We start from the raw sequence: 10,998 nt of genomic DNA on the forward strand, positions 1-10,998 counted from the left end.
ATTTCACTATTAATTTACATTTTTCTGATTTCTAATAAGGCTGAGGACCTTTAGATATGTACTCACTGCTTGTATTTCTTCTAATAAATTTGTTCATAATCTTTGCAATGGCTTCCTAGCATACAGAAGATAAATGTCAAGTTCCTAAGCATGGATATAAACATTTCACGTCTTTCCTCTGTCTTAAATCTCTGGCTTCACCTCCCACCATTGCCTGCCTCCCTCTAAATGTTCTAGGTTTTCAGAATTGTTATTTTATTACTTCATACCTTTGCACACACTGTTTACTCTGTGGAATTCCTTTCTTACTCTTGCTGATTCTGCCTAATACCTAACTCATTCTTCACGACTTAGCTTGAGACATTCCCAGAAAGCTTTCCCTAACTCCACTTAGGCTAAGCCAAGATGTGTTCCTCCAAATTTCTATAACACCCTGTGTATAATTTTACCATTGTACAGACTCTATGTTCTTCAAGGGGAGAGACTATCTTTTATTTATCATTAGCACTTAGCAGAGTGCCTCACCTATAGCAGGTAATCAAATATAATTTGATCGCCATTAACATGTGTTGTATATATAAGACTCAAGAGGTGTTATCCAACAGGAAGCTAGAAATAAGGATCTAAAGCTCTGGAGATAGGCTGGGCTAAAGACTGATAGTAGCTGAAGTCATGGAAGGTGAAGAGGGCTAATATTTGCCAAGTGTATACCTAATAATGGGCATGTGGCTAGGCATTTGTACATATTATTTATAACTTTACAAGGAAGGTGTTATATTTTGTAAATGAAGAAGTAGGCTCACAAAGCTTAAGGGAATAGTTCAAGGTTGACAAAAGTAATAAATAGTAAAGCTGTGATTTGAACCAAGGTCTTTTAAAATCCCAAACCCAGGCTCTTTTCATTACACAAGAGTGAATAAGCTCATGCAGAAGAGAGGAGAGGGAGAGAGAGACAGAGACACAATGGAAGGAAAGGAAAGGGAAGGATAGATCCTAAAGATGAGCTTGGGAAGAACTCAGAAAGAGGACAGAGGGAAGGGCAGAACACCATTAGGGATTGGTGCATTGTGAACCAGAGTGAAAATTTCTAAAGGAAGTGATAACCATTTCAAATGGAGAAGGACCAAGTCATTTAAGGGCTGATAAATGTCTTCCAAGTTTACAAACAGATATTTGGTCACCTTGGAAATAGCAGTAATTAGTAAAGTGGTTGGAAGAAACCAGATTACAACAGAATGATGGATGAGTAGGAGGCAGGGATGCTGACCAATAATGAACCAATGACTTGTTCAAGAATCTTAGCTATAAAGAGAAGACATGTGTGTGAAAGTCACTCAATTGTGTTTGACTCTTTGTGACTCCATGGACTGTAATACACCAGGATCCTCTGTCCATGGGGATTGTCCAGGCAAGGGTACTGGAGTGGGTTGCCATTCCCTTCTCCAGGGGATCTTCCCAACCTGGGGATCGAACTCAGGTTTCCTGCACTGCAGACAGGTTCTTTACCACCTGAGCCACCAGCAATATATAAAGAGCTAGGGCTTAGATGGCTGTTTTTTTGTTGTTTGTTTGTTTTTTTAATTTAAAGATGTCTGAGACATGAGTATGTTTAAATAGTGAAGAGGAAAGTCCAATAGAGAAGGATAATTAAAGGTATAATAAAGGTGATAACTTGATGAGGTATTATTTTTGAGCAGGTGGAAGAAGATGGGATCCAAAAATAACAATGGACAAAAGGACAGATATAGCAAATGAGAAGATGTCAGTGTAGACAAGTTTGTAGCTGGAAATGGGGGAGATCTAAAAATTTGAGTACTTAATGGTGAAATCGGAAGAGACGGGGTCTGAAATTTTGCATATGCATAACAAAACTCATAGATTTTGATCCAAAAGAGGTTTTCTAGATTCATTTTTTTCTATCAAATGGATCAACTGACTTTCTGCTAGTCACCCAAGCTTCAAACTGCAGTGTCATCTGTGACCTCTCCCTTTTCTTTCTTCCTGATAGCTAAGGAATGGTAAAGTATTGAAATAGTACGACTAGAAAGGACCTTGAGAATGTTCAGTTACAAATGAGTAACACATCCTACAGAAGTTAAGACATGTGCTTAAGTGTGCCCTGCAAATCACTATTAGCAGCTGCTGTGAGGCAAAGCTTCTGGTCAGAAGGGGTAAGTGACCTGCTGAAAGCAAACATCTATCAGACTCCATTGTGTATTTTTCAGTCTAATATACTATGTGGCACATAGTAGGGACTCAGTATTTGGTGAACCCATGAATGAATGCTAGGCAGTAGTGGCTAGCTGAAAACTAAAAGTCACAGATTTGGAATCAATTTGTGCTTGGCAGAACCTTGGAATCACTCTGGCTCAACTCCCTCATTTTAAGATGAGGAATCTGAGGCCCAGAAAGATGAAGCAACCTGCTCAAAGTCCAGGAGCTAGTTACCGGTAGCGCTAGGACTATAAAGAAGCAAAGAGGGTGCCAAAACAAATAGATCTAAAGAGCAGGAGGGACGAAAACTAGGGTCTGCACTGCCACTTGATTCCCCTCTTGTAACAGAGGCATTTTCTTCCATTTTCATTGCTTTTACTCTATAGCTCGGATCTAAGTGTAACTATGCCAACAGTGCCCAAGTCGCCCTTCCTTCTCTTGCCTCCTAGTTTGTTCCACATTCGAAAGCCAGATCAGTAATCATCAAACATTGCTCTTAGGACTCACTTCTTTTCAGTTAAAAGCCTCCAAAAGGTCAACTACTGCCTACTAGGCTTTCCTGGTGCCTCAGCTGGTAAAGAATCCGCCGCAATGCGGGAGACCTGGGTTCCATCTCTGGGTTGGGAAAATACCCTGGAGAAGGGAACTACCCACTCCAATATTCTGACCTGGAGAATTCCATGGACTATTCCATGGGGTCTCAAAGAGTCGGACATGACTGAGCGACTTTCCCTTCACTGCTTACAGAGTAAGATCCAAATTATTAACATTCTTAACCCTTCACTCTTTCCCTATCTACTTTTAAAACCGTATCTCCCCATCTAGAAATGTTCCACTTGGCCAGACTCGTCTATCCATCAACCTTTTTCTCAAAGGCTAACCCCGCCCCCGCCCCCAGCGCGGCGGGGGGAGGGTAGGAAGAGGTTATAGTTTTTTTTTTGTTGGTTAGCAGTTGGAGAGAAGGCAATGACATCCCGCTCCAGTACTCTTGCCTGGAAAATCCCATGGACAGAGGAGCCTGATGGGCTATAGTCCATGGGGTCGCTAAGAGTCAGACACGACTGAGCGACTTTTTCTTTTCACCTTCATGCACTGGAGAAGAAAATGGCAACCCACTCCAGTGTTCTTGCCTGGAGAATCCCAGGGACGGGGGAGCCTGGTGGGCTGCCGTCTATGGGGTCGCACAGAGTCGGACACGACTGAAGCGACTTAGCAGCAGCAGTAGCTGCCACCTGCGCAGCCCCACAGGGTCCCATGCTTAGCCGAACCTGGTACTCGGCTTACTGCTCTCTTTCTCCCTTGCAATTCTTAACAATTTCTGAACAAGGGACTCTGCGTTTTCATTCTGCAGTAGGCCCCGCAAATAAGGGGAGCGATTCCTGAGTCTGTCTCTTCAAACCCTAGCCCGGAGCCGGACACTAAATTAGCCACGCAATACTGCAGGAAGGAACAAAGGGTCTATCTGCAATAACGAAACAGAATCCACAGCAAGGAGTTGCGGCTGCACATGCTTTCCCGCCAGGCGCTTAAAACCGCATTCGCAAGCCCAGCGCCACCTCAGATCAGTTCCAGCAGGGTGCAGCTCCTACACCAAATAGAATTCCAGCCCTTCCCCCGGCCGCAGCCAATCCCCGAAGCTCCTCGGCCTCCAAAACCGCTGAGGGTTCTGATTGCCTCACAGAGTTGGCCTGGTCGGGGGCGGGTGCAGACGCGGGGTAAAGGGGTGGAGCTGGAGGTCGGTCCCCGGGCGGGGAAGTGGCCACTGCGCAGGCGTGGCTGGTGAAGGATACCCAAACAAACACAGCCTCACCACTGGGAGGCCTCCCCCTTTCCCCCGCCCACCTTTTTCGTGGGCTCCTCCGACTCCCAATCGCCCGGCTTTCCCCGCCCCCGTCAACGTCTGGGCACGTCCCCCGCGCGGCGCGGGCCACGCACTGCTGTGCACTTAACCTCTGCCAGTCTGGCGGGAACCCGGAGGCAGGGGCGGCGCGGACGGCACGCAGTGCTGCCGGCGGGGAGCCGAGGCCTGCAGCCGCTGCCGGGCCGACGATGACTTGTTACCGAGGCTTCCTGCTGGGCAGCTGTTGTCGCGTGGCTGGGGGCCGGGCAGCGGCGCTCAGGGGGCCGGGCGCGGGAGGCCCCGGCGCGCGGCCGTGGCTTGGTGGTGAAGGCGGCGGCCGGCGGCACCTGGGGCAGGGGCAGCCGCGCGAGCTGGCGGGCTGTGGTAGCCGCCCCGACGGCGGCTTCCGCCCGTCCCGGGTGGTGGTGGTGGCCAAAACCACCCGGTACGAGTTCGAGCAGCAGCGATATCGTTACGCGGAGCTCTCGGAGGAGGACCTGAAGCAGCTGGTGGGTCCCGGCGGCCCCCGCTCTTGTGTCTCGGCCGGGCCCCGGGCCGCGACTTTGGGGGGCCGGCCGCGCCCCCTCGGGCGAGACCTCTCGGGACAACCCTTCTTCCCAGGGCATCCTAGATGCCAGGCCTGCCCTACACGCTACCCTCCACTCCCTCCGGCTTCGCTTGTAGGCTCCCCTCTCCTGCGTGCGCGCGCGAGCGTGTGTGTGTGTTTAGAGAGAGAGAGCGGGGGGCAGGTTCATTGCTGGTGCGAAGACCCCCGCCCCCAAGCCGGGGCGTCTGTAGGAACCTTGGGTGGGAGAAGGACTCCCACTGTGGGAGAGGTTTGGGGATTCATTTGCGCCCTCGCCACCCACACCCCCTTTAAACAACCCGGAGTGAGGTAGGTCTGAAGCTTGGATGCTCTGGGAATCTCTCCCCAGGCCGCCCCGGGGGCAAAGGGGGCCTCTGGGTGCCGCTGCGGGCAGCGGAAAAGAGGGCTCTGGTACCGCGGACACACCCCCTTTTACGGGGCACGACTGCCAGGCCTGGGTCACTCCGGAGAGCCAGTCGGCTTGAGCCTTTTCCGTGCTGGAACGTGGTCCTCAGACAAGATTCTAGGAGTTTGCTTTAAAAGCTCACGTGTCTCCCGTGCTAGGAAGAGCAAGGGAGAAATTTGACTTTGAATGTATGTTATTAAATAGAAAGGTCCAAACCAAGGCAGGTAAATGTCTATAATGTAGTAATGCCTGCACAACAGACTATGTTTGGTATAGGTGTTTAATATCTTTGCAAAGTAAATAAATACACCTAAGCTTCCTTGGTGGCTCAGAGGTTAAAGCATTTGCCTGCAATGCGGGAGACCTGGGTTCGACCCCTGGGTCCGGAAGATCCCCTGGAGAAGGAGATGGCAACCCACTCCAGTATTCTTGCCTGGAGAATCCCATGGATGGAGGAGCCTGGTGGGCTATAGCCCATGGGGTCGGACACGACTGAGCGACTTCACTAAGGTGGTGAATATTACCTACTTTCACTCTTATTTTTGAAGCATCTGATCTCATGCCCACCCCCACTTTAGGAAAAGGAAAATGATGTTTTCTATGATGAACAGTATATCTGGAAAAATCTCCATTGGAAATCTCTTAATTGTTGACACCACCCCAAAAGACTTTGGAATTAATTGCCTATAACCGTAATCCTGTAGCATTCTGTACCAGAGTAGACACTCTGGTCCTGAACTTGTGATTGGCAATCATCAGCAATTTTTTGGTAATATTTTGTAAAGTTATCAAAATGAAGGGCTTCCCTGGTGGCTCAGCTGGTATAGAATCCTCCTGCAATGCCAGAGACCCAAGTTGATTCCCTGGGGGAAGAAGATCCCCTGGAGAAGGAAATGGCAACCTGCTCCAGAAAGTGAAAGTGTTAGTTGCTCAGGCCTGTGGACTCCTTGCCACCCTGTGGACTGTAGCCCCAGCCAGAAGTACTATTTTCAACATTTAGCTTCATTGTTTAATGAGTTAATTGAGGAGGGCCTCTGTATTCATCTGATAGCAATGCTAGGTGCTCATTTCTCTCCTTTTCCTAAAGTGTTTGATGGTAGCAGTTTATAGAAAACATTTGCATCATTTAAAGAGTAAATCAAACAGTTTGAGCAGGAGGTTGGAGTAGTTGAGTTTGTGTTAAAGGAGTGAAGCTGAGAGTGAGACAGGAAATAAAAAGATGAGCAGCAATTGTTTCTGATTTGGGAAAGAGGTGGTGCTTTTTGGATCCTGCTTCTAATTCTGCAGATCTGTTATACTTTTTAGAAGCTGTCAAGTGCTGTATACGCATAAATATGTTCTTCATAACAATTTTATGGAAGCCTCCCACAACAGTTAAAAACAGTATACTTGGTTTGTATGATCAGAGTGTGGGATTGAGGGTCAGGAGCTTGGAGCCAGGCCCAAGTCCTGTGTGGTCAAATTCCTCTGCTGCTTTTTAATTTCTCTGGGGCTCCTTGGTGACAGTGGTACTTTTGGTGTGGTGCCAGTTTTCAGGGTGCATCTATCTAGTTCATTGTGTGAAATACTAGGATTGGACTAGAGAGCCTCCAAGGCCCTTTCTGATACTTTAAAACTCTGAATAACTTGTATAAGGCCTCATGATATGAGTGATATCTGAATTAGATTAATTCTTGGGTCTCTAAACTAGATTACCACTTATCAAAACTTTTTAAATGTAAGGCAAATCAAGTCTTTCAAAATTGAACTACCTGGTATACCCACTCTGAGTATCTGAAGAGAAATCTGTAATGGGTAAATATTTGCCTATTGCTTGAGTATGCTGTTTGGAATAAGAAAACTTTTGAAGTAACACTTCTGGACTGTGGAACAGAGTTTTGAAATAGCTACTGTTGGTATCATTTCAACTAAATTTTATTGGATTTGTCTGTAACTGATTTGAGGTATTTATGTTAAGGCCAGTATTCAGAATGAAGGGCTTCCCTGGGTGACTGAGTGGTAAAGAATCTTGCCAAGCAAGAGACATGGATTCAAACCCTGGGTTGAGAAGATGCCCTGGAGAAGGAAATGGCAACCTGCTCAAATATCCTTGCCTGGGAGATCTTATGGACAGAGGAACCTGGCAGGCTACAGTCCCTGGGGTCACAAAGAATTGGGACAGGTCTTAGCGGCTAAACAACAACAAATTTGGAATGGAATAGTATTACGTGGAGCCCGTACCAGAGTTCAGGGACAGGCCAAACAACACTGGACTGTGTGAAATTGTTCTAAAATGGGATTCTGTGATAGGAATGATATGGTTAATATTGTTTGCTATTTTGCTGGGGCAAAAAATACTGAGGGATATGAATCATGTAAATTGGGTATAAAAGACAGTCACCAAGTGCTTCCTTGAGTGTTCTGGCACTGTGGCTGGCTGTGTCTATGGTGTCTTGGTAACCTGAAGTTTTAGGGGAGATGGTTCTCTTTTGTGGTGGTGGTGGTGATTGTTCTGTGGCAAAATAGATCTCTATTAGGGTACTTGTTAAAATGAAAATGGAAGACGAGGGATAGAGTGCAAGTATAATTTCATACTCCGAAGCTTCATGGTTCTGTAACCTTGTAGAAACGTAAACAATTAAAGGAAATATTTCTTAGTTGATAAAGCATAAACAGACTGGGTCAAAGTTTCACTTTTAATTGCTCATTCATATTGGTTTTTCTTTGGTTTATTTTTAATTCTTGCACTTCCTTTCCCCCTAGCTATCAGTGACTTTTCTTGTGAATAAATTTTTCATCAGTGAGTTTACCTTTCCTGGCTCAAAACTTTGCAAGGACTAATTAAACTGTTTTATTACACTTGCCTCATAAGTGATGTAGCTGTCAGTGGATGTGGAGCTTATATTATCAGGGTTGATGCCACTCACAAACTAAACCTTTGGATGAATCAAAACTGATTGGAAAGGATTTTGCCATCATAAACACACCTCTCGGTCAAAGAGAATGTTTTATTTCAGAATATTTTAATATATGCCAAATAACAAATGAACCGTTTCCACCTTTCTCTGGCTCCACTCCAAGTCATACAACCCCAGAAGCAACTCCTTTTAATGGTTTCCAGTTTTAATTTCTTTTGAAATTAGTGTCCTAATGGGATAGCATTATTTCATTTAGTAGTCCCTCCGTCACCGGCTTAAGTTCTTCCTAGTTCCTGCCTTCTTCGCAGGTTTGGGAGACGCAGCACCTTGGATTTTGTTCTCCTTACTCTGAAAACAGTGGTGTAACTTGTAGTTCTTGGGCAGATAACATTTCTGCCACACGTACAGTGAGTGTAGCGTATGCACCATGAGTATTTATCAAATGAACGAACATGATCTGGAGTCCTGCCAGAGCCTTCTAACGGAACCTCACTCCTTTCACATCTTCTAGACACAGGAACCTGAGTAGTCTATCCAAAGTGAACATCTGGCCATTTTACTCCTCTGCTTAGAACGCCTCGAAAGCTCCCTGTAACCTATAGAGTCACTCAGGGAATTTGTTAGAATGAAGGTACCTGAGCCTTATCTTTCTTCCCCTCAGATGTAAAGATTCAGTTTGTGGAGAACTCCCAGACTCTGGGCTCTGAATCATACGCTTAAGACTGCTGATGCTTTAGGGATTCACATTTCTAACAAACTCTCCAGGTTTGCAGTTGGTCCCCGGATCACACTTTGAGAAGCGTTATTGTAGATGAACCTTTATTATCCTTTGTGTGCTAAAAACAAGGTCTTCTAGGAACTGACTCAGGTCCATCTCTTAACGCTTCATTTCTAATCAGTTCTTGTCTAGAACTTCACTTTCCATTGCTTTCAAACTGCTTTAATTTCCATTAGATGCTGTGCTTATCTAATTAATTTCTTTATGTATCAGCAGAACATTAAAATGGTTCAAAATGTAAAAGATACAGAAGAGTATACAGTGAAAGCTCTCTTATTCTTGTCAATGGACACTCAGTTTTTGTCCCTGAAAGTAACCGGTGTTAATTTCTTGTGTTTCCTTCCAGAAATAATCTATACAAACCCACAGAGTGAAATGTTCTTTTACTTTATCCCATCCCCTTTTACTCAATGCTAACATAATTTAAGTTATTCTGCCCCTTATTCCTTTTAGTATGTGCATAGTACTTTGTATGCAAATGCCTTAGTTTTTTAAAATATGCTATGTAATGAATAGTAGTAATTTGTGTTATGAATAACACAAATAATAATTTGTGTTAATGAATCAAACTCTAAATACTTAAAAGTGAAATTGCCAAGTGAGAAAAATTTGAAATTTTAATAAGTATTGCCGAATTGCTTCCCTTAGAGCTGTACCAGTGTATAGCACATTTTGGGGTCTTTGTTAACCTGTAGGTGAAAAATGGTATTTCAGGGTAGTTTGATTTGTGTCCACCAGTGTCTTTACCTTTGTAGCCCCTTTTGCTTCGAATCCTCCTTCGTCCTTTAGCCCAGGGGTCCCTAATCCCACCACCCCACCCAACCCCCCGGGCCAAGGATCTCTGCTTAGAAACCCGGCCTCACAGTGGGAGGTGAGCAGCAGGCAAGGGAGAGAAGCTTGATCTGTTATTTACAGCCCTCCCTATCGCTCTCATTACTGACTGGTCTCTGCCTCCTGCTCAAGGAACTCAGTAAATGTAATGTGCTTGCATCATTCTGAAACCATCACGCCTTGCCCTCATCTGTGGAAAAATTGTCTTCCGTGAAATATCCCTGATGCCAAAAAGGTTGGGGACCACTGCTTTAGCCTAGTTCTGTTCTTGCCGAAGGGTGAAGCTTACACATTCCTCTCATAGGAAGCCATCCTTGATAACCTTGCTGGGCCCATCTCCAGCCATCAAGGTTGTGTTAGGTATTGTTCACTGTGTTTTCATAATACATATCTTTTTGAGTTTTCCTCTTTAGCATATGATCTGTGGTTATTTTTTCCTCTGGAGTTGAGGTCAAGAGCTTTAGTTTACTCCTCATCCTCTTTGCCTTTCCATCTCCACTAAATAAAGGTAGGGAAATGTTTCTGAATTAAAAAAAATTCTTTTTTTCCTTTTTTAGTTCTTTTTACCCTGAGGCTGCCAGTCCAGAGTCTTATTTCCAGTGTCACTCTTAGGAGAGATGTTAGTTGCTGAAAACCTAAGGTAGAGATTGGACTTCCTGGTGGCTCAAGACTGTAAAGCGTCTGTCTACAATGCGGGAGAACCGGGTTTGAGCCCTGGGTTGGGAAGATCCCCTGGAGAAGGAAATGGCAATACACTCCAGTACTGTTGCCTGGAAAATCCCATGGACAGAGGAGTCTGGCAGGCTGCAGTCTGTGGGGTCATGAAGAGTCAAATATGACTAAGCGACTTCACTTCACTAAGGTAGAGATTACTGATGTGAGTTCCCTGAAAGAGGCTCCACCGTTAAATATGTTTGAGAACCGTAAGCCTAAACAGACGATGCTTTTATTTGACTGTGAAATTTTGGGTGGAGGCAGAAAATGTGTTTAATTCTGGGGAACACAGCTTGGAAAATAGAGGCATACGCTATATAAGTATACAAGTATTTACAGTTAAATAAGAGACTCATAAAGGTGTAAAAGGATTGAATATCACAGTAGCTAAAATTCCATTATTGGAATTATTGATCAGTATGCTTTAGAGCCCTGGTTTTCAACCTGCCCTGTATATTAGGCTTACTTGGAGAAGCCTGTAGCCAGTCATGAAATTGTAAATAACTTAATTTTTTTTTACTATGATCACTTTTTCTATATTTTTATTTATATGACGTAAACTTTGAATATAGAAAGGTATTTATTGATGCACATTAATAACTTCTCAACTAATAAAGTGTAAGTTGACTGTGTTTTAGCCTTTTTTTGTCTTTAAAAATTTACATCAGTAATATATTCTTTAGAATGTGTCTTTTTTTAGAAATTTGCTTTTCTTATTCTCTATTGGTTATA

At 44.6% G+C, this 10,998-nt stretch overlaps 1 protein-coding gene across 2 annotated transcripts in view; it reads left to right on the forward strand.

Annotated features, from left to right (window-relative positions):
* Nucleotides 1–4,171: 4,171 nt before the first annotated feature.
* NADK2 (NAD kinase 2, mitochondrial) overlaps nucleotides 4,172–10,998 on the forward strand; it is a 47,185-nt gene continuing 40,358 nt past the window's right edge. For both annotated transcript variants that reach the window (XM_015101321.3, XM_027980116.2), the window contains exon 1: nucleotides 4,172–4,563. In XM_015101321.3, coding sequence (XP_014956807.2) covers nucleotides 4,264–4,563 — 300 coding nt within the window. In that variant the 5' untranslated portion in view covers nucleotides 4,172–4,263. The remainder of the gene's footprint in view (nucleotides 4,564–10,998) is intronic.

This window comes from Ovis aries, chromosome 16, assembly GCF_016772045.2.
Source record: "Ovis aries strain OAR_USU_Benz2616 breed Rambouillet chromosome 16, ARS-UI_Ramb_v3.0, whole genome shotgun sequence".
NCBI classification, from domain to species: Eukaryota; Metazoa; Chordata; class Mammalia; order Artiodactyla; family Bovidae; genus Ovis; species Ovis aries.